Source organism: Coffea arabica, chromosome 10e, assembly GCF_036785885.1.
Source record: "Coffea arabica cultivar ET-39 chromosome 10e, Coffea Arabica ET-39 HiFi, whole genome shotgun sequence".
In the NCBI taxonomy this organism is placed as follows: Eukaryota; Viridiplantae; Streptophyta; class Magnoliopsida; order Gentianales; family Rubiaceae; genus Coffea; species Coffea arabica.
In genome coordinates, this window is record NC_092328.1 from 1,830,532 (window position 1) to 1,854,056 (window position 23,525).

Here is a 23,525-nt window from a genome sequence, read left to right on the forward strand (position 1 = left end):
AGTTCCTAATACTCGATCTAGGGATCGGTTTAAGATCGCGTCATATATTATATAGTACTACATGTTTTCGATCAACGTAGAAATACTACTAGTATTTTGTACCAATGACAGTAAAATACTACTAGTATTTTGTTGATTCATGTGTCTAACAGCATTAAGCTGACTACTACTTGAATGTCGAGACTCGTTCTTCTCCTGAATCTGAGCAGCTGTTCCGAGTTTGTACACAGCTTTACAGAATTACTAAGAAATATCCCAGTTTCCCTTGTCCGATAGTAGGTCTTGAATTGGTTTCGTTCTGGCTCGTGAAGGAAATCGTGGCCCTCTTCATTTCTTTAGTCATCATCTTTTGTTTATTTCTTACTAATTCAATCTAGTAAGTCACTTTCTTTTTCGTCTTTTCCCAAAATTCACAGATATATTGAGCATTAAAACCAACGGAAGACCTGGCAATGCATAAACTACAAGATTGTGTGCCTTACTATGTGCTTCATTATTGTATTTTGGCTATATCGAGTTTCACCTCGATGATTTTAGCAATTTAAGCAAAGAAAATGGGGAGAATGTTCTTCTTAATATATATGCAATGAAACATGTTGGGATATCAAGTGTGAATCAATATCCCACATCGGAAAGAGATGAGTAGAATGAGAAACATATAAGTGGGAATGATCCATAGACCCAATGCCTTAAGGTTTTGGGTTGGATGTGGTGTCAAACCCATGGTTGTGGTTCCCATTCTAACTCATGGTTAAATTCTCCCCGAGTTTGGCTCTCTCTGAGCCCAACAAGTGGTATCAGAGCTGATGGTTCGATTCGGCAGTGACTCCAGGATAAAAAGCCAGTGGGAGTGATAAGGCGTGGCTTGGATAAGGCAAGGGCATGTGGGCACTTGAAGCAAGAATCATACACTCCAGATTGAAGTGGGCTTGATGGAGTGGATGGGCTAGAGAGAGAGGTCCGATGTGGAAGAGATTCACAATTGAGGGGGAAATTGTTGGGATATCAAGTGTGAATCAATATCCCACGTCGGAAAGAGATGAGTAGAATGAGGAACATATAAGTGGGAATGATCCATTGATCCAATACTTTAAGGTTTTGGGTTGGATCTTGATAATAGATTAATAGCTACATTGACTGCAAAGGAAATGGATAAATTGAACTGCTAATGATATGGCATTCATGAACTAAGGGTGAAAATTCTCGTGTTTTAATTAGATTCCACGAAGATGTGTGCTTTGATCTCCTTTATACTCGCAAAGTCTAGCATAAATATATAAAGCTGTAATCACCGGAGTCGGCCTAGTGATCAAAATAGGATTTTCAAAGTCTTTTTCAGTGTCAATTTAGTGTTTGAATCTTGTGTTTGATAGTTAGACGTGGAAAAGACGCGCGAATGAGTGGAAGAGTTAATATATATATACACACACATATATGTATAGGTTATGCTGTCGAATCAAACAGCAATGATAATCGCCGCTGGTACGTACAAGATTTTCCTGAGATGAAGAAAAATCTCCATCTTTTTCAGGTGCCAATTTGCCCATGCATTATGCCTTTATGCCTAGAGTTCTCGAGGAAAAATGACATAACAGGAAAGATGAATTGGTGGATTTTTTACAATTACTTGACGCTTCTTCCTTTCTCCCTCTCCATCTAATACACACGAATAAATAATAGAAGCATGCAATTATAAACCCTAAACATGTCATAGATCATTAAATTAAAAACGTTGCATGCAATGCAAATTAAATGTAGGCCAGAGGGAATAATATCTAGCAGAATCTGGGTTGATTATTACAGCATAATGGGCGTGAGATGGCTGTTATCAGGTGCTACATCATGATAGCAGCACAAATTAAGGGTCCCATGGGCTGTCATGGGCAGGGATCAATTGATCCTTTTTATTACTGCTGTTCTCTACTACTGGAAGTCTATTATTTGGGCACTGTATTTAATTTGCTTTGGCATCTGACAGCTATAACTGCTTAATCATTCACTCAGGTCCCTCTCAAGATTGTAATGGCTCTTTCCAATTTTCTAACCTCTTTGTTTGTCTCATGTTATTGACTGTTGGGTTTGTCCCAGTGGCTTTCACCTTTTCATATTATCTTTTCTTTCCATCTTTTTGTTTCGTAGCTTTGTGTATATATATATATATGAAGGAATAAGTTGGAAGTTTACGTGAAATATAAAACACAGTAGTAGTACGTAGTAGTGTTGATTTTGATATTGTCTCACAAGTTGCCAGGGTAAGAATCTTGACAAGGCTATTTTCGCCCCTCTCGAATCAGGAACACCATTATTGACCAGATTTTTCATGCATTACGTCAAAGAAAATGGAAAATACATGCACAGCTTCCCAATCAGCTGAGATGGTCTTTTTTGTTTTTTTATAGCTACCTTGTTTGATTGTTCATTTTCTATGTATATGTGTGCATGATGGCATCACAATTCTATTATATATTAATCATGTAAACTGTAAAATCTGCAGTACTGATGAACACGAATTCGGCCGGCATCACTCGCCGGAGTCCGTATTAAAATAACCCAAAAAGCGAAATAATAACAAAACAAAGCAGATTTCAGATGTTGATTTCTGCAGCAGAACTGGTAAACGAGACAAATTTCGAATACGAGAGCTAAACAAATGCTCAATAATATGAAGGAATGTGTGGCGGCGTGATTCAGGTATGACTGTCAAAGATTTGGGGCGCCGGTGCTTTTTGGTTTCCTATCCCCTCTGCAGTTACTGGACAATATGTATTACGTATACTGTCTAATTAACTCGACTCGTTCAAGAAAACGAAAGTTATACGGATATATATATATGTATCCTCCTATAATTGCTGGACATGTACGTACCAAAGTAACTGATAGAGTACAAATCTTCCGCGCGGCGCTCCTAGTGACAAGATGCATGATGAAAGAAAGAATATTAATTTATGATAAGAGGACGTGGGTTTATCTGAATTAATTTCTGCGAATCTTAAGTGGTACAATCTTCTCTACCTCTTCTAGATTAATTATTATTACATCACATCAAAGTGAGGTTAAGTCCACACTCAATCTTACATCAATCCTCAGCTTATCTGGCCAATAAGTGGTCATCTCGATCGGTTTTTGGCAAAGAAAGAAAGAAAGAAACAGATCAAGTAGTAATTCCCCATCAAGATTATGACATATTTTGGCCCCTTTTGCGTGCTCGGCTGGTATTAGCAACTCCAACCTGTTGCCATCACATATTTAGTACCACTCACCTCAATCACTCGTTTTCTTTGTCATTTTCTGTCGACTTCATTCCTCTTTAGCTCCTGTCCAAAACATGAATGATGTATGTATTCATTGTATTGTAAAACCCCATCGAAGCCCTGCTTTAATTTTTGTTGTGCTCTAATTTCTCAATTCTTCCAACTTTTTTTTTTTTTTTTTACTCGTTCAAAGTTCAATTCACAGCTGAACGGAAGAAACAATTAATCAAGTATTTATTTCTACTTTGTTCGATTTTTATAGTTTTGATGATTGCATACATGCTTTCTAGTTCCTCTCATCAGTCCATAATTGTTGTTGGGAATTAGAACAAGAAATAAAGTGAGTTAACTTGATTGTCTACCCCTTTTATGTTAATTTGCTAGGGAGAAATGAGATAAGATTAAATCATTTAAGCTTTCAAATGGTTGCTTGGCATAAATTTACATTTAGTACTTTTCTTAAAATTGTTTGTTAAATTCATAATTCAAATCCTCCTCTCTTCCCTAATTGACTAGTTTCTTTAACTGAGTTGTTGGTCACTCTTCTTAACCTAACCATTAATTATGCAAAAGGTTTTAGCAGTGAGAGGATCCATTATGGGATACACCAATACATACATAAAGGCCTTGTTCTCTATTGTTTTAGATTTTATAAATTTTGATTATAGAAATTGATTGTAGAAAATAATCATAATAAGCCAAAGTTACATTTGAGGTGATTATGAATTTTAACTTTTTTGAGTGATTAAAAAATTGATAATCAAAATACAAAAGCAATCGAGAATAACTCCAAAACTGATTAGAATCTATTGTAGTTAAAACAGTCAACAACTGGCAACAAGCCCAATCCCACAAGCAAGGGACCAAAAAAGTGCTGAGCAGGAAATTTCATTTACATGGTTCAATATATATCATCACGTCACGGTGAGTTGCTTGAAAAACGGATCTGGGCCGCTCTACACCCAAAAAATGAAACTGTTTACAAATTCTCTCTCACGTATTGACATGATGCTCAACTTGTGTTTCGAAGCCCAAAATGCTCATTAGCATCTCATTCCTCGGTCCTTTTAAGCCCACCCCTACACCGCTCTTCTCCCTCGGTGAGTCAAAAAATTTATCCAAAGTTACTCTTCCATGGAGTAAAATTCTGCACTGCAGACATTTCACCGAAAAATTTCAAGCGGACATTTTATTGCAGTTCTATTCTATCAAGTGGGTATCAACAACACAGTCGAGTTTATCTTCTCCTGAGCCCACTTGATGATCATAACAGTAGAAAATAGTCGAATACTAACAAGAGTTGCAGCGGGGAGAAGCTGCTAATGTTGTTGAGAGGCTGGTTTCAATCAATGGTGGTATCTTCCTCCTCTATCTCTGCCACTATCCGATGGCGAGGCTCTTTTTGCTCAGTTTACACCTCAGCTCTTCGTTCGGCATCCGTGCCTTATCGAATCCTTTATGCTCCTCATCCCAAACTTGCATTCTCCTCCTGTTCTATTGATCACTCCCCATCAGAGTCCTCTAAACAAGTAAAATTTTCAAATTTCTTGAACTGAATTCAATGCTCTGTTTATTGTTTCTCTTTTTTATTCTTTTTCCTAGATAATTCAGGCACATTTTCTGTAAAGACTGAACCTTTTCGATGTCGTTTTGTCCCATTTCTTGTTTATTAAACACTAGGAAATGGTTGTGTAGGTATTTGATGCTTAGTAAAGACAAAAGGTTTTCACTTTTTTTTTTTTTGAAATATATTTTAGGGTACTTTAAAACCAGGCTTATATCTAGTGGCGACACCAATTGGAAATCTTGAAGACATTACCCTTAGGTGAGCATCAATAATACCATTTTCTTTGCTTCCCTTTAAACTCAAGAATTCACTTGCATTTAAATCAAGTTCCAGTTTTTGATCTCCTTATCATCGTGGGGTTTCGTTCAATTGACAAATACAGAGCTCTGAGAGTCTTGAAATCAGCCGATGTGATACTTTCAGAAGATACAAGGCATTCTGGGAAGTTACTTCAACATTACTCTATAAGTACACCACTTGTATGTGTAGCCTGAATTTTTGTCCTTTTTGGATGGTTGTTATGTAATACATGTATTTAGATATCTCTGATCGTGTACTTTAGATTTTCAGCTGAGTTATCACAAGTTCAATGAAGCTCAAAGGGAACAACAAGTATTGAAAAGGTTGAAAGATGGTGAAATTGTGGCCTTAATCAGTGATGCTGGGACACCTGGCATCAGTGACCCTGGTACAGAGTTGGTGAGTACGAGTGCTGCTAGTTTATGTTCTGCTGACCCGTTGTGCTCCTAGATCTTCAGAACAGGATTGCTGGTTAAAATATATCTTGTTTCTGTGTCTTCTGCAATTGATTTTTCATGGCCTGCACATTTTATTTTGATATTGTAGGAGGCAATATGTTTTGTAGATAGTAGTACATTTCGTGTTAGCAAAGAGCAATTCATTACGTTAACGAATGGCATCCTTCATGATCTTTCCATAATGATGACATTGATCATTCGGGAATATGATGCAGGCCAAGTTGTGTGTAAGTAAGGGCATACCTGTTATCCCTATTCCCGGCCCTTCTGCTTTGGTAGCTGCTCTTTCTGCCTCTGGACTATCTACAAATGAATTTACATTTGGTAAGGTGTCAATATGTTTTGCTTGAACACCAGGAAACATTGATGAGATTATGCAAGTTCATAATTCAGATGCCTGGTATTGTATATCCATGCAGTTGGCTTTCTACCTAAACATGCTGGTTCCAGAAAGGAGAGACTCTTGATTTCAGCTAATGAAGCAGCAACTCAAATTTTTTTCATTCCTCCTCACAAGCTTTCTCAATTTCTTGAAGAAATTAATTGTCTTTTTGGTGCCTCTAGGTAAAACTTCAGCTTCACGTGGTATTTTCTTGGTCTATTTTGTTTCCAAAACTAGACTGTGGAAGTTTGTGTTTTAGGATTCTATAATAACAACTTGTTTTGGGTGTTGTAGGCAATGTGTTATGGCTCGAGAGATGACCAAAGTACACGAAGAGGTTGGTTCTCTCTAAATTTGTCACCAATAAATGGTCTCTCCTTGGTCTTTCTTTGGATCTTTAAACTGTTGAACTGCATAACCCATCACGAAACTAGTGGATTAATAAGCATTCCTCAAAAGTGTATGTCTTGCCTTCTCTCTTTTAAGGATACAAACGCACCATGGGAGCTCTGATGGGATGCACCCTGTGGGAATCCCCATATTTAAAGCGTAATCAAAATTGCTGGATCTATAGGAAACACATCGACACCAAAAACACTTAGAATTTTGGAGGATAGGCTTGATTCTTGCGTGACAATGAATGGTGTTATAAAGGAAATTAAAAGGTGCTTTACTTTTAATATCAGAAACTTTTCAATCTTAACTTGGCCAAGCCTTCAGGTTCCTTGATTCAACACACACTATATCTGGCATTAAGGTGCTTCATCTAGAAATACTGACTCTACTGTCCGTGCACTTGAAAGATCCATCCAGTAAGCCATGATACTGGTCGATGATATTGTTGATTGCATAAAAACTGAGAGGTGCTATGTTTCTTTTATGAATTTTGCTCGTTTGGATTTACGTAGTTTGGTAAAGTATCATATTAACATATATCAGAGCCATTTGTTAATCAATTTGAGGGCGGCTTATGTTTTGAGTTTTACTTTAGTTTTGGCGAGGCACCGTCAAGGAAGCCCAAGAAGCCTTCTTAACAAACCAGCCCAAGGGAGAAATTACATTCATCATTGAAGGAAAGACAACTTGTGTGGATGAAATTCCGTCAGAATCTGAGCTGGAAAATGATCTGAGAGAAATGATCTCAAAAGGGAATTCTCTTTCAGAGGTATTCTTTCTCCATGACCATACTTGTTCTCACACTGTAATGATCTCCAAAAGGTCTACTCTTTCATAGTCCTCTTTTTAACATGTTCAGATTTGTGTTTTGCATTTCAGGGCATTAACTCTATTTCATGCTTTCCATCTGATTGAACTTCTTACATTAATTGAACCTGCACAATATCATATTCACTGGAAGCTGGAATGTACTCAATCTTTTATAACGTACAGAACCACAATATTGAGGAGCATTGTGTCATCTGATAAACTATTGACATGCACTAATTCTTGGTTTTTTTCATCTATAAATCAAATCAAACTGCAGTCAGAAATGTCTTCGACTAAGAACAGCATGTTGACTGTACCAGTTAATCAAACATGACATAAAAGATCCAGCATGCCAACTGTATTTTTGTATATTAAATATTTCATGTAGCATAGCAGAGCTAAATCTGTACATCTTTTATAGCCTTTTTTTTTTGCTCCTGTAAAATCACAAAGCTATGAAGCAGAATTAGCAGTAACCATAATGGGTGAGATTGCAGGCGGTAAAATTGGTGGCTGCAGGAACATCGGTGAGAAGAAAAACAATATATTCTATTGCTTTGAGAAAATTTGGGAATCAATTTGAATCAGAAGATAACTGAAGATCATAGTGAATGAAGTGCCACAAGAATGTAAGCATCCCAACAAGCTAAATTTTTTTTTTTTAATTATTCGATCATAAGTAAACAATCTTCTGATTTGCTCATAGCACCTTTTCAATCCATAAATATAACCATTAGCTTACGAAGAATTATATTAAATGAAATCTAGGAATTGTTTTCATGTGGTTGACCTGCGTTAACTTCCAGATGTCGCTGCTGGAGGAAGGCTAAGGGTCATCTTCTCATGTGCCATGGAATACCAAATGATGTAAACGTCCAGAGTCAATGGTAGAGATACATTTCTGGCAATCCTATGTCCCTGTCGTAATCCCCATGCTCTCAGGCAATGTGATTGCGAATGTGAGCCTGGAACTAGTAAGCAAGATTATCTTTTTGGGTCAAAAGGAAGTCGGAAAGGATCGGCAAGTTTTTATAGACTAGTATTCGCTAAACTGAGAGTAATCATTTTGATGGGCTGATTTATGTACTCTTTATGTCACCATTGCATTAGACCATCATAACCAATTTTCCAGAGCAAGAAACAAAACCCGTTTGATTGATTACTTCTTTACTGATAATTTCTTGTTTAGCTTTGTAGTTTGGCATCTTTCCCTTTTTTAACATTCTAGTCTCTTTCAAGTATATATGGTCCAACATTCTCTCTCTCTCTCTCTCTCTCTCTCTCTTTCTTGTAATGAGAATCAAATGGCTTAAGTTACAACAGCTACACAACATTAACAGTAGTTTCTAGCATTTCTGTGGTCTAAGGTTCTGTCTTCCACTCTTAGATACGGCCTATGATTTCTGCAGCCATGCTTCATTGTTGACCTAAAACTCAAAGTGAAAATAAGCAGTGTTTATTGTCAATTGACTGATAATTTGTATTTTTTTCTCATCCCCTTTCTATGAGCGCATAAACCGTTCATATGAAAGGGTTTGATACTTTGATTGAGTTTAGACCCTGCTAGAAGAATATACCCCTGATATCTGGACAAATTACAGATTAGATCCCTTTAGATTTATATGCATAAATTCTCCTGCACATCACAGTTACATCATAAAACCGCCCTGCCGCCCAAAGTATTATGGCTACCATCGTAGGCTAAGAAGAGAAGCACAACCTGTAAATTACCTTATTTATTTTAGTTCATAATCGAAACAATAGAGCTATTGGGCAAGGAGGTATTGTTCTAGTAGTTAAGGCTGAGATCTTAGAATTTAGTGGTTTTGGTTTAAATCTCTCTTCCCGTCCCTGCTTTTTAAATTGTTGAAAAAAATTTAAAACAAAAGGAAAAAAGAAACAATAGAAATTGAGGTTATAATCTTTTCTCGTTTTGCTGCAATTCCATTTTTGTTATTTTGTTCTTTTATCCTTCTTTTTTATATGAACCGTCCCCGTCCCCCCCCCCCCCCCCCCCCCCTACAGAAAAAAACACCCCCTCACAAAACGCAAAAAAAAAAAAAAAAAAACTGTGATACACTCGAGTTGATAGAAATTTGAGTTGCCAATTGATAAGTCAAACACGAACAGTATTTTTGTGAAATGTTCGATAAAGTTTTATATTCAATTAGAATTTGGCTTGTATACTATAAAATTTGAAATTCATATGTAAAAGAAGAGAAAAAAAAAATTAAAACTACTCGAGCTTGATTCCATATAAACTAAACTCCCTCAAGTTCAGCTTGATGAACATAACAAGCCAAGTTTTTCATCAAAACAAGCCAAGTTTAGCACTCTTTTAACACTAGATAGATTGTTAAACTCGAGCAGGGTGGTTTGTAGTTGTACCCCTCATTCAATTGTAGTTTACACAAGTATTAGGGTTATACATGTAATCGAACATTGCATCGGATAGGATTTTATAATTTGGAGTTGCAAGTACGACATTGCACGCACCGACAATTTCATGGGTTACCAAGAACATATGAGTTGGTTTGTTGTAAAAGTGAGAAAAGGTTAAACCACGGAGAGGCCTAAAGGTAAGAGTGGATGAATTTGTCATCCAATAAGAATTTATGTCCTACTATATATATAGATGTTCTTTGTATTTGCCGATTCTTCCGCTCAAGTTAAGAAAGGCCCCGCTGGACTGGCCGCCGGCGCCGATGCGTGTAAGATTCGGCACATAAAATGATAAAAAAAAAAAAAATGACATATCGTAGAAATACACGTGTCGGGTTTGAAAACGTGTTAGTTTGTCATCGAATTGGATCTGTCTCGTTCACGACTTCACCTAACCATGCGTCCCCAAACAAGCCCACAACTTAGCTCATCCGTGCATGTCAATCTACTACTATTACAACAACAACAAAAAAGGACATATTGTCCGGTTTTTTTTAAGGATTAAAGAGTTTGAATTCCCTCTATAGTTAAAAAGAGTCTTCCCAATGTTGCCATTCATATTGGTCATCATTATTAAATCAGGCCAAAAGATTATGTGACGTTGTCCCGACACGCAAGAAACCAAAGCTGTGTGTGTGTTGTTTACAAGTGCTAGTTCTAGGTATGGTGTCATTTTTTTAAGTTCAATGGGTGGAAGAATATGAATATACCAGCATTTCAGTAGTTTTAAATACAAAACTGGTTGAAGATAAAGAGTAGTATTTGATGGCAAGAGATATCGATTAAAAATGATTATAATACTGTGCATGATTTCAACTAACGGTTGGAGCCTTAAACTTAAGAACGAGTGTTTAGGTCCACCAACTGGTGGTTACCGGTTCAAAACCTCCAACCATCAAGCTAATACTAACATTGACAAATCCCCCAAAACAACCACTACGAATGTTTTTCAATGTTGAGTTCTTGTTGGAAATAAAAAAAAAAAAAAAAGGGGGAAATAAAAATGTTCCCAACAGGAGAAAAAGAAGGTACTGGCTGACAAGTCTTGTTGGGATTGTACTTTTTTGTCCCCACGTGAGAAAGGTGGAATGATTCATATAGGGAATATGGTACCACTGTCTTAAACTCTAGAACGGAAGGTTGGAGCTTGTCATCCTTGCTTTCTGTTTAATTATTATTGGCCTTTTTTGAGTATTTATATGGTTGGTGTCATTGTTCAATGATAAGGAGGGTTGGTGTGTTTGGGATATTTGGATCAGTTTTTGTCTCCATCCGGAGAAAGACTTGGTTTTGAACCAATTGAATCCCTGTTTCAATCACTCTCTGCTTCTGTCTGCTCCCCCAATTCAGGGCAATCACAGGAGCATTTGTTTTCCAGGTAGTCCTCACTTCTTTTTGTTAACCTTTCCCTTTACTCTTTCTGTTTCTTGGTTCATGCGGTGATTAAATGATATACTAAAAGGGGTTAATGTAGATAGCTTGTTTCTTGATGATGTTTGTGATTTGGGTATTATTGCCTATCTCAATGATGACGACCATCATCATTCATGATCACGAAGATACAAAAGCTTTCTGCTCTTCCGGGTGATTCATGTTACAGAATTTTAAGCCTTTATCTGTATGTGAACTTACTTTCTTCTCCAAGTATTTTCTGGAATCCATTTCCCAGTTTGTCTGAGCAAGGATAAAAGATTTCGGCTTCCTTTGTTTCCTTTTTATGGTCTATCTTTTTGCTCAAGTTAAAATTATCACGCTTACTGTAAGTTATGCTTTTGAATGCTGCGAACTTGATGGTTCTGAACTGAAAGAGTTGTGTATGAGAGATTCCAAGATTAATGTCATTGGAATTCAGAAGCACCTCCTCCTAAGTCAAAACAGGAACCAAGAAAAGAACCAGGCAGAAAGAAAGAAAGAAAGAATAGTTATTCTGGTTTTATCTCACCCAACAACTGTTGACTTCTTTTAGAATGGTTCTATCAATGATGTTCTTCCATTTCTCATTTCCAGCATCCAAAGAGTTTCAGCTGTTTATCAGAATCAAGAGCATGGGTAATGATTTGTACTTTACTTGAAGCTATTGAACTGGCACTAGGGGTTTCTGTGGCAGTGCAAGAACAAGATGTCTGCTTATTATCCAAACTTAACCAGTCAACAAGATGTCCTGCAGACTCAATATTTGCTGAATCCAAAACTTACTTCCTATCAATCATCAGATCTTCCTGAAATAATATATCCAAACCCGCCGTCTACTGCCTCATTGCGTCCTGAGTTGTTTTCTGGAACTTCCTTGCAAGCACACAACTTTGTTGAAGCTCAATCTGTTGAAAGCAGAGAAGAGATGCTATTCATTGCCCCACATGGTAACCCTGTTATGATGCAACCAATTAACGAGCATCTCAATTTTGCTCCCAATTTTTCAGATAGTAATGCTGTTGTGGTGGATCAAATTTTCACTAAAAAACTGCTCCATCTCCAAAACGCTGACCAGAATCTTCAGAATCAAGGATTATCTCTCAGCTTGGGCAGTCAGGCAGCGTCCTCAGTTGAGATGCCTTCGTATCAAAACCCTTATTCAAATTCAGGCCTTTCTTCTCTGTTGAGTTCCCATGTTGAGCATCTAGCTGATCGCTTTTCTGAAAGTAGTGAACTTAAAACAGCTGAATACTTGTCATTTGATCTAGCTGGAAGAGTTAACAATAGCTCCAAAGTTGGAGCAGTGTATGAACCTCAGTCTTCCTTAAGCTCCAAAGGGATTAATTCTGATCCAAAACTACACGAGGAAACAGTTGTTTCAGGAGCGATATACAACTCCAAGTATCTCAAGGCAGCTAAAGAGTTACTCGATGAAGTGGTTAATGTTCACCAGGCCCTGAACCAGTCGGAAAAATGCAATGAGTTCCAGTCCTCTGGTCTTGGTGTCACAGAAGCGACCAAGTTGAAAGCTGAATATCAATCTGGAATCCCTTCTAAGACTGGGATCTCTTCTGATGTGCTTTCACCTGCTGAACGGAATGATCTGCAGAACAAGTTGACTAAACTTTTCTCCATGTTGGATGAGGTAGGGACAAAATCTTCAGCTGGCTGCTTCATTCATTTCCTTAAGATGCTTTATTCATCATGTTGCCTTCTTTGGTATTTTTTTAATATAATTTTCAGCTGGCTGCTGCATTCATTTCCTTAAGATGCTTTATTCATCATGTTAACTTCTTTGGTATTTTTTAATATTCTCCATCATTAAAGTGGGAACTTTTTGCAGCTATGCTTCCAAAAGATAACAAATTCAGCCATAGTTCATTGAAAAAGCACACCATTGGTCAAATATGAATAATTTTCCGAATTTAGCCTGTCTAATTTTGTGTTTCCATTAAAAGAACCCATCACGTTTGGCTTAAATTCCTCTGTATGGCATGCTCTGTGATCATATTGTCTCCTCTGAACGTCTTGTTCTCCATAATATAGAGTGAGTGAAATAAGATGTTAACTCTCAAGTAGGGAAAACTATCCACTGAACTCCAGAATTAGCTATAGTTTTGCGTTCTTATTCCCGTGTTTTTTGTGGGTAACTTCAGAAGATCTCTATCTTTTGTTAACCCATTGTTGGTTATGTAGAATGTAATTAGTCTTATACTGAGTTTCCTATGTATTTTGGTGAAATATCTTCTGAAGATTTTCTTGTTGCCCCATTCCAGGTGGATAGGAGATATAAACAATATTACCAGCAGATGCAAGTTCTAGTATCCTCTTTTGAAATTGTGGCTGGATGTGGGGCTGCTAGATCATATACAGCACTTGCTCGTAGGACAATTTCCCGCCAATTCCGTTGCTTACGCGATTCAATCAAGAACCAGATTCAAGTTGTGCAGCAAAGCTTAGGCGAGGAAGGTACAGTTCCCAATGGTCAAGGTGGAGGATTATCTCGTCTCCGCCATCTGGACCAGCAGTTGAGGCAACAAAGGGCACTTCAGCAATTTGGTGTGATGAGACAACCTTGGAGGCCACAAAGAGGCTTGCCTGAGACTGCTGTTTCAGTCCTTCGTGCTTGGCTTTTCGAACATTTCCTTCATCCGTATGTATTTGGTTAAATTACATCTCATTTGTTTTTGTCAATTATAGATATCGTGGTTTCTAACTAATCTAATATTATGTGTTTCGTCAGTTACCCCAAGGATTCTGAGAAAATTATGCTAGCAAGACAGACAGGCTTGACCAGAAGCCAGGTATAAATTTACACTTGAAATCTGTGTCATTCTTTGTCCTTGCAAAGTGTTAGAAAAATCTCGAAGATGATGAAGCATTGCTAATAAAGAAGCTTGTTAGTTGTTGGCTTCTACTGCACTGACTCCGGAACTTGATCTTTATTAGAGTAGACTTCATCTCTCACCGGTAGCTTATCGCAATGTCCTGCTATTCTTTCCTCACCATTGTTCCTCAAATTTTGAAGCTAAGCATAGCAATATAGCATTCATTAGAAACATGCTTCCTTAATATGTTTCAGTTTAGATAGACGATTGCTTTTGCCAACGCCTATATCATCTTATCGGCACTTTAAAGATGAGCGAAGAAATATTTCTATCTTTATAAACGGTCATAGTCAATTGGCATTCCATAATCTCGTCTTTGGTTCAGGTTGCAAACTGGTTTATCAATGCACGAGTTCGTCTTTGGAAACCCATGATTGAGGAGATGTACAAAGAGGAGTTTGTTGACATGGAAGCCGATTCTAAATCTTCTCAAGAACATGGACAACCAACAGGAAGATTGAAGTCAGAATCTGAGGACACGGGAGAAGAGCTTCATGAAAGCTTGATGTCTCCCAGTGCTGATGGTGGCCGATTGGCGCAGTCTAGCGAGCTGAGGAATGATGTCACTTCTGACCTTAAAGTACATGCCTACGCAACAAGAATGGGCTTTCAGGCGGGTTCTCTCGAAGAAAATGACATGGATCATGTGAATAAATCAAGTAGAGATGATGTAGTTAGCATGGCTGATCATAAAGTTGGCGCCATTGAGACCATAAGGTCTAAGCAGACTGGTGATGTAAGCATTAGTTCTGATGCTAATGCGCATAATTTCTGCATGTTGGCTGGTCCAGTAGGCAATCAAGTCTCCCTTGCACTAGGATTACAGCATCCTTCAAAAGATTCACAACCTATATCTGATGGAACACATACAGGAGTGGATGACACAGTTGCTTCTTCTGTGGGCCTCGACAAAGCAGAATACTATTGTCTAGATGCAATAAACCAACAAGAAAGATTTTCCCACCCTCATTTGCTATCTGATTTTGTTCTGTGAGAATATGGTCTCCTGCATTTTTGTCATTGGATTCTTAATATCTCTTACAGCAAAAACCACAGTTAAAAGCATCTGTAAATGTGCGTGTGCCTGCGTGAGCGCAAGAGACTGAGACAGTGTCTGAAAGAAGCTTTGGCTGGATTCATGAATTCCAGGCTTTTTCTGCCTGAAATTATTGACGAAATGGGTTAACATGCCTGTAAATATGCATATGGATAATCTGCTGTATAATAGAAAAGAAATTGGTGAATGATTAGCCCATTTATAAAGACGGTACAAACATTCTTGCGTATTCTTTGGTATATCAAATCCTTTAGAACTAGTAAATGGACGGTTTTAAAGTTATTTATTGTCTATAAACACGAAATACTTTACTTGTGTTTCCTTATCGAGGAGGCTGACCCGCCTGAATATCTGGAAGTAGGTTCCAGGATGGTTTATTGAATATCTGGAAAATGATACTAATAACATCAAATCAATGAAGCTCATTCGGGCAATGTATTTGGGAAAAATTATGCTCGTCCCGAGTGCTCTTTTCAAGATCAGAGCTCAAAACCTGTAATGAGTTATCCCGCTATTAGCCAGCTAGAAAAGTATCACCCACCAAAGCGTTACGAACAAGAAACTGCAGTCGATCAGTTTTCAGCCAACAGATTAGTTCAAGGATCAATTTTGACAAAACAAGGAGTCATGCAATCATTTTCCGGCCAACTAATTGCTCCAAACTCTGTTTGAAGGAGGTTTTGATTTGTCGTGTATGATAGCAATCTGGTCTGTAAGCACATATGGGATGCATTGAGCAACACAGCAGTGCAGTAATGCTTAAGCGGAATTGCGAACCTTAAAAGGATTGAAAATGCTTTTGCCTCAAAGTTGTTGTTCTTTTAACTAGTCATAATTTGTTCATATTTATTTCATCTTCTACTGGGGTGTTTGGTTGGGAAGCCGATGATCAGCTACAGGAGAGCTAGCGTAGCCAAACTTCTCTTTGGTATTTACTTGCCGTTCAGATGGTGCAGACACTTTAATCAGTAAGTGGGCCTTGAGGTTCTAAACCAATACAACTATAATATTCAGAAGGGTAACAGGTGGAGAGCGGGGGCCAATACAATAAAGGATGGATGACTGTCTCCCCAAGGTCTACTACTTAGAATCCATCACCCCATTTTTCTGAGCGCATCAATATGGTTATACCATATTCACTGATTAAAACGGAAGGGAAGGAGGTTGAGGAGAAACAAGAAAGGAGAAAACTGGGATGCAAGTTTCATTTCCCTTTAGACAAGAAAAGTGTCCAAAACCCGGCAAAAAGCAATGCCTACATTGTAATGTAACAACATAAAATCAGTATGGTCGAGCAGAGTCCTATCTTTTTATGAGCGTCATCAGTTCATGACAAAGTCATTTGTAGTTTCTGCGCACATTTCCCCTTGGTAGATTGTGAATTGCAGTGTCCCTTCAACATCTTTATGCATGATAACATCAGCTAACAATAAAATGACTAGATATTCCCATATGGTTACAGATTCACTATCAGACAATCTTAAAACTGCGAGTGTGCTAAAGACACGATGCTTTTTCCTTTCCTTTTACTGATAGCAGAGAGAGACCTTCAGAAAAACCATCTTATCTCGGTTTTTTTTACTTCTTCTGTGTGACTACTGTACTGACTATGGGGAGAGAGACTGAGAAGTTTTTTGTAGCTGAAAGCGCTTTTTGAGTCTTCCAAAGAAATGCAACAGTAAGCATTAAAGCTGAACCTGTGTTGGTGCTTTTGCTGCTTGTTTTCTAGTCAGGGAAGGAGGGGGACCATATTTTCCCGTCCTTTTCAGCATTTTCACTTGGCTAATTGCGTCTAGCTTCGCTGGGAACTTGCAGAGCCCTATATACTTCTAGCTAGGTCCTATAGCTTAAGCTGCTGCATACATTCACACACACACACAAAAAAAAAAAGAAGGATAAAAACACACACACACAGAGGAGGAAGCAGGGAATCTTTGCTTTCTTTCTTGAATGAACTATTGTCGCATTCATGTATATTTCTTTGCCCCTCACAAGTCATAACCTTTGTTCTTTTCGAAATTTGCTCACCTGACAATATGTAAGCTCTTTAATTATGCTTGCTTAGAGTTCATTTTATATACGGACTTGTCATCCTAATTTTCCTGGTTAATGTACCTCCTCTTCTTCTCTTCCTCTCTTTTTATTCATATACTTGCTCATTGAACGCTTCTGTTCTTCTGTTTGTATCCATAGATTTTGTTGTCTCACGTGTACTTGAGTTCTGCATCATTTTTGATCCTGGTTGTGTGTCAATCCTCCCAGTAACTCCTAAATCTCTTCCTGGTTCTTCGCTTTATTTTGCCCATTTTATGCGTAGCATATACAACATTGTTGTATGCTATAGTGATAGATGATGCATTGATCTTCCCCGCAAAAATGTCAAATTGTTCTGTGTTACATTACAAATTTACAACAGTTTCAGTTGTAACTATAAAACGCTAGTTCCATGTCATACCATTGCTCTTGCATTTTCCTCGTTTTAGAGGTCTCAAACCTTCTTTCTACTTTGTTCCCACAAAATTGAAAGAAAGTAAACTCGTCATCTTAGAACCTTTAAATCTTGCACATTTCACCCCCAAGGCCAATTTAAAAATTGGCTTTGATTAAGTTTCTTCTCATAGTTGGTAGAATTCATCTTCCAATATTTTAAGTATGGTTTCACAAGATTCGCCGTCAAATCCTAATACAAGTATCTTACACCAGTTCATCATTTCAAACTCCATTGCTAGCCAAAATCAGTTTGGTGGGGAACATTTTGATGCTTATGCAAATGGTTTGAGTGGAGGGAGTACATATGATTCACTTGGTTCCACGCCTAGCCTTCAGTGTTTCGGGGAAAGGATTCCCAGATCCATAGATATTGTCAATGCTCCTCAGCTGACTGACGAATCTGATGTTAACCACCCTAGACATCTCATGGATCTTCTTGGGGCATCAAATGAGGCTAATTACCACGCCCAGAGGCTGTCACTGTCCCTAGGCACCCGTACACTCGTTTCTCCCGTGGCTGGAAGGCAGAGAACCTTGAATTCTACTCTCGTGGATCCTGGATACATAATTTCTGGAGACAATGCAAGAGAAGCTTGCAATCCCCGCGGCGACAGCATAAACAGTAGTTACTCTTTTGGAGGAAGTGTTTTTGCTGCATCTTCAACTTCGCCAAATCATCAATCCTCTTGCATCTCCTACGGAACTGAAGCTCTGGTTGTTGCCATTAGCAATTCCAAATATCTGAGACCTGCTCAGTGGCTTCTGGATGAAGTGGTTAAGGTTGGAAGCAAGGCCATTGACTTAAGCAATGAGAAATATGCTAGGAGATTATCCAGCAGCAGCAAACGGGGCTCTTTGAAACTTCGCTCTGAAATAAATTTGGAGTTTCCTAACAATGAAGTATTCACCGAGAAACATGAACTTCAAGCCAAGCTTTTAAAGCTCATTGCGTTGCTGGAGGAGGTTGGAATCAACCCAATGCTTCTAATGGTTTACTTTTTCCAAAAACTGTTTAGTTTGCGCACTATCATAACTTTGTTTTCATGTTAATTGTCTCCTCCGTGTTTAGGTGGAAAGAAGGTATGAGCAATATTATCACCATATGGATGAGTTGGTGTCATCATTTGAGATGATAGCAGGCTTAGGAGCAGGTAAATCATACACTGCTCTTGCACTTCAAGCAATGTCCAGGCATTTCTGCTGCTTAAGAGAGGCAATTTTATCCCAAATTTATGTCACAAAGCGAAAGATATCAGAAGACATGCCAAAAATTAGCTCGGACATGTCGCAGCTTAGCTTGTTTGATCAAGAGAATAGGCACAGCAGATTGTCTCTACAACAGCTGAGCATGATCCAAAGCTCAAGACAAGCATGGAGACCAATCAGAGGACTACCAGAAACTTCAGTGGCAATTCTTCGGTCTTGGCTTTTCGAACATTTTCTACATCCGTATGTATTTCTTTCTTTCCTCTAATGATTCCATGTTCTATAGCTTCTACAGTTCTACCCCTACTGATAGTAAGGTTCTACAGCAGTTACCCAAATGACTCCGAAAAGCTAACATTGGCATCACAAACGGGCCTGTCAAAGAATCAAGTAACTCTTCCTCTCAATCAAATACTAGTATACACAGGTATTGACCAATGAGGGTATCAACACAAGTCATTTTCATGATTTGCTTCTCAGGTTTCTAATTGGTTCATAAATGCCCGAGTTCGGCTGTGGAAGCCAATGATCGAAGAAATGTACAAGGAGGAGTTTGCGGAGTCTTTTGTTGAATCCAATCCATCAATATCCCGTGAAGGTTTTGCAGATTCTGCTGAGGACTGAAAAGCAGAAAGATCTAATTGCGGGGTAGATCGATGCTTCCCATTCCCAGTTTATTCCATCTCACTGATTTAACATTACACGTCTATTTACAAGTCCTATTTCCTCAAAAGTGCAGCAGTAAAATGGCATAAAAGAACAAATAATTGATGTTTGTCATGCTCTGAAGCCTAGACATCTTGGAGGCTATTCAGTCACTGATCTGGACCATGTTATATATGTAGGCAGCATTTCCAGGAAGAAGTTTTGATGAACAAGACATGGAGGCCAGTGACATTTGACATGATGGAACAGGATAATGCTCCTGGACAATTGCTGGCTATGACTGTCATTTTTGGAATTCTGAGGAAAATGCAGACAGAAAGGATATCTTAGTCCTGTTGATATCCGGAATTGATGGATTAGTCAATGCACTTGGATTTCCTCAAAACTCTTCTTGTGATGTAAAATCTCTTCTCCAGTACATGAAATGACATGTATTCCCTTCCTACCTTTTTTGGTCAAAAATAGTAAATCAAGGAGGACTACATTTATCTCTCGGTGGCAGTATTTTGGACAGACTTACTGTCTATACAACCCACAAAAAATTAAGAAATTATCTTTTGTAAGCTATATAAGTTTAAGTTCCTCTGAGAGGGAAAATAGGGGGAAAAAACCCAACAACGGATAGCATCAGTATTGTTTTTGTATTTTTCGCAATCAATTGGGTAATTTCTAGTCAAGTGGTACATTTTTGCTCAAGGAGTTGTAATTTCTATCTGTCAGGTGGTATGTTATAGTAATGAATCAGTACATTTTTGTAGAGTTCTAGCAAAGTGGAGCATGATATCATCTTTCTAATTAGAGTGGGATTTTTTTTCCCCAGTGAATAGGTATATAAAAGAGTGAATTCTTGAAGAGTGATTTTTTAAAAAAAAAAAAAATTCTCAAAATGTGGTAGTTTTTAAATCTCTTTGTAAAAGGCAAAAACGTGTTCATTGAATGCAATGTTTATTCAAAAGTTGCATTCATCAAATGCGTTCGTTGATTTTTTCTAAATAGTTATATATATATATATATAAAAGAGCATTTAGTGAATACATTGTATAAAGAATGCATTTACTGAATAAATTGTTTCAAAATTCTTATTATTTGAAAACTCTTTTAAAAAACTACCACTATTTGGGAGATTGCTTGTATATTTTTAATAAGTTTTCCGATTAAGTTAAACATTTTACTTAGAAGCAGTAACTTTTTTGTAGTGAATTGATACGTTTTGTTGATGAAGTTACATTACATATCTAATCTATTCAAGAGAAAACTTTTGCTAATAAAGAGTTCAATTTACCCAAACAAAGTGTTAACTTTTGCATATGAGTTGGTACTTTGCTGTAAGTATCAATTAGACTTTTTGGTGAGCATTTGGCAATAGTTTTGGTATTTCCTCTATTCCACATAGGTTACATCGATTGTAAGTGGTGTGCGTGTACTACTTAAAATCCTCAATATAACCTAAAAGTCAGCATGCCTTTTAGGTTGGGCTGTGGGTTCCCTTAGATAGTGTGTGTGTGTATTATTTATGGTTGTTGGTGTCAATTAGACTTTTTGAGTCGACTTTTAGTAAGTTCAATCTTGGCTCACAAATTATATAGATTTTCAAATTTTGGGCTTTAGGGCTTCAGGTTCATATTAAAGGGCTCAATCTCAACTCATACTATTATATATTATATGAGTTTTGGATCCAAATTGGGATTGGCCAAAATTCATAATTAAATACATAATTATATATAATATATATTAAAAATGTTATTTGCACTCCATTTTTTATTATTTGCACTCTCACAATTTACTTTATCATATAGTCTAATAAATGAAAACTAAATAGTTAGAATAATAGTGAGAGTGTGATTAACAAAAATAAGAGTGCAAATAATATTTTCCTATATATTTTATAATTATGAATTAATACAAATTTATATATAAATTATTAACATTTTATGTCAAAATATGTATAATTACGTATTATAATACATATTTGATATATAAAATTATACTCGTATATGAGCTGAACTTTAATTGGGCTTGAGCCTCTCAATATACTCAAACTGATTCAAGGCGTATACAATCTAAATACAAAACATTCTATTCGAGAAATAACGCGAGTATAAGTCAAAAGTCAAAACAACTAGTTTATGCTAGACTTTACATATCTCACACCTCGCTCGTACCCCTGAAAGGAAAATAAATGGAGTGGAATGAGCTAAAAGCCCAGTGAGGTTCCAAATAGCAAATTGACCATTATTTATAAGTATAAGTTTTCGATATAACAAAGTAACGAGCATGAAGAGTTCATAAATGTGAGCAATAACACGTCAAGTAGCAATCTTAAAATGAGCGAGTGTAGAAATTTTTCAAAAGAAACAATAATCCAATAAACAATAATCACTCCAAAGTATAAGGATACAGATGGATCTCAGGAGCCAAATTCCCATTGCATTACCAGAAGCTTGATCACGTAGTAGTTGACACTCCGTCAACTTTCAAGTAAGTAACCCATCCAGTAGAACACCACTTACACGACTCTCCGTCCACCGTTCAAACCCTCAGCTGGGCCCAAAATCCTCAAGAAACACGGTGGTAATACTCGAGTATACCGATTAGTCGAGGAGATATCACTCCACTCGACAAAACAAGAGACCCAGGGTTCGTTACCCAATCGACCAAGCCCTTGCTGGCTCGACTTAAGTAACTTGCCACAGGGTTTCTGGAATTCCAGGAAGTGCGCGCATCATAACAAGTATGTCAAGTCAATTGCAATAATAAACAAGTATATATCATGTAAGGGCAAGTGCGATAAAGTACACTTTTGCCTTAACAATTCACGCATGTGGCATGTAATCATATTGGTCACGTCTCAAGTACAAGTATCAAGTTCAATTCAGTATTTGAAAGCACTCACCAAAAGATATAGTGCATTTACTGGTCACTTTCAGGTTATACTCCGGGTTCGGAGTCCAAATCTGCGATAAAACTCAGTTTGAGAACTTTGAAACATGACTAGAATTCGAAACTTATACGTTTCGTTCAATAAGAATCAATAAATGGAAATTCACTTGGAGAATACTCGTGAAATACTCGCTCACTTTTTAAATGATAAAACTTTGTAACATTTATACTTGAAATTGTCATGCGAGTCGAAAGTGCAAGGAAAACGTACTTCGAGCAATCATTATTTCATTTCTCAAGGGTACAAGTTTGGCCAAATCCTTACTTATATATCTCGGAACAAGAAGACTTAAGTACTCTAGACGGTTCAAGTAATAATCACTCTTAACCCTTACTCAAGTTGCAAGTATAGTTCTCTAGTCTTCGAGCGTAAATTTGGGCAGCATGCCCTTTGTGTTTAGCTAACTTTTCCAGCCATCATGGCTTCATTATTTCCTCAGCCAGTCCCAAAGGTACACACACAACAACAAGTTCATCCAATAGTCATTCAGCAAGCTCCAAGTAGTACTAGTACAAGTCAAGCTAGGGAAAAGTTCGGAAATGAAAGTTAAGCTCAAAAACCAGAAAAATAGCTTTTGACATCCTTTTGCGGTAATGGCACCAAAGGCACTATGATTGTCGGATGAAGGTGCAAGATACACCGTTTCGAAGCTAAGAGACAGGGCTATAATATTGCAGAAGGTCACTCAACCCAGTTTCGAGTGTAACCAGGTCAAAAATGCAAGAAACTACACCAGAACCGGAAAAACAGATTCACAGATCGCATTCTAGCGGAAACATCATAAATCATTCTATCCAAGTCCAAATCCATAAATTCCAAAACCAGCTGAAAGCTAAGAAACAGGGCTAAATTTCATCAGAAGACCTCAACAACCAATTCGGAAGCAATTTCAGCCAAAACAACCAATTACAGGTGCAATTCTTACATTAGGGTAAAACCAGAACAGTAATAGTAATTTCGACTTTTCTCATTCTACGCTACTCCGATTGACCTGAAATTTTGTAGGCACCTATAAAATGTCATTCCCTACGACTTTCATGTTTTAAGCTAAGGCCAATTCGGCCTCTATCTATGAGCTACAAATTCGGGCAGAATGAAGAACATCAAACCCTAACTTTCCAAGATTTCTTCCAAAACAGAAATTGTTTGCAATTGACCACTTTTTCCACCTCATAGAGTTCTTAAACATCATTTCCAATCATCATATATAACCACACAATCATGTTCATATTAAAACAGAAAAATCCCCAAAAATGAT

The 23,525-nt window shown here is 37.5% G+C and overlaps 3 protein-coding genes across 7 annotated transcripts; all 3 read left to right on the plus strand.

Moving 5' to 3' along the window:
• The first annotated feature begins 4,220 nt into the window (after positions 1 to 4,220).
• Positions 4,221 to 8,428, plus strand: LOC113710957 (uncharacterized). 2 transcript variants are annotated; one of them, XM_027234051.2, is made up of 10 exons: positions 4,228 to 4,780; positions 5,009 to 5,076; positions 5,201 to 5,297; positions 5,389 to 5,517; positions 5,792 to 5,900; positions 5,996 to 6,140; positions 6,253 to 6,295; positions 6,950 to 7,123; positions 7,662 to 7,793; positions 7,971 to 8,428. In XM_027234051.2, the coding sequence occupies exons 1-9, from the start codon at positions 4,574 to 4,576 to the stop codon at positions 7,761 to 7,763; spliced, it is 1,074 nt and encodes a 357-aa protein (XP_027089852.2). In that variant the 5' UTR covers positions 4,228 to 4,573; the 3' UTR covers positions 7,764 to 7,793; positions 7,971 to 8,428. The 2 variants fall into 2 exon arrangements, with proteins under 2 accessions (XP_027089853.1, XP_027089852.2); XM_027234052.2 differs by lacking the exon at positions 7,662 to 7,793 and having other exon boundaries at positions 4,221 to 4,780.
• Positions 8,429 to 9,314: 886 nt separating this feature from the next.
• On the plus strand, positions 9,315 to 15,193 carry LOC113711746 (BEL1-like homeodomain protein 10). Its single transcript, XM_027234936.2, has 5 exons — positions 9,315 to 10,984; positions 11,614 to 12,664; positions 13,296 to 13,672; positions 13,763 to 13,823; positions 14,233 to 15,193. Exons 2-5 carry the CDS (start codon positions 11,726 to 11,728, stop codon positions 14,899 to 14,901), a joined length of 2,046 nt encoding a protein of 681 aa, XP_027090737.2. The 5' UTR covers positions 9,315 to 10,984; positions 11,614 to 11,725; the 3' UTR covers positions 14,902 to 15,193.
• A 1,656-nt stretch (positions 15,194 to 16,849) lies between these two features.
• On the plus strand, positions 16,850 to 20,080 carry LOC113712125 (BEL1-like homeodomain protein 11). 4 transcript variants are annotated; one of them, XM_072066869.1, is made up of 5 exons: positions 16,850 to 18,417; positions 18,524 to 18,903; positions 18,987 to 19,050; positions 19,141 to 19,308; positions 19,400 to 20,080. In XM_072066869.1, the coding sequence occupies exons 1-4, from the start codon at positions 17,617 to 17,619 to the stop codon at positions 19,282 to 19,284; spliced, it is 1,389 nt and encodes a 462-aa protein (XP_071922970.1). In that variant the 5' UTR covers positions 16,850 to 17,616; the 3' UTR covers positions 19,285 to 19,308; positions 19,400 to 20,080. The 4 variants fall into 4 exon arrangements, with proteins under 4 accessions (XP_071922970.1, XP_027091216.2, XP_027091217.2 ...); XM_027235415.2 differs by having other exon boundaries at positions 19,506 to 20,080; XM_027235416.2 differs by having other exon boundaries at positions 18,990 to 19,050; positions 19,506 to 20,080.
• The last annotated feature ends 3,445 nt before the right edge of the window (positions 20,081 to 23,525 follow it).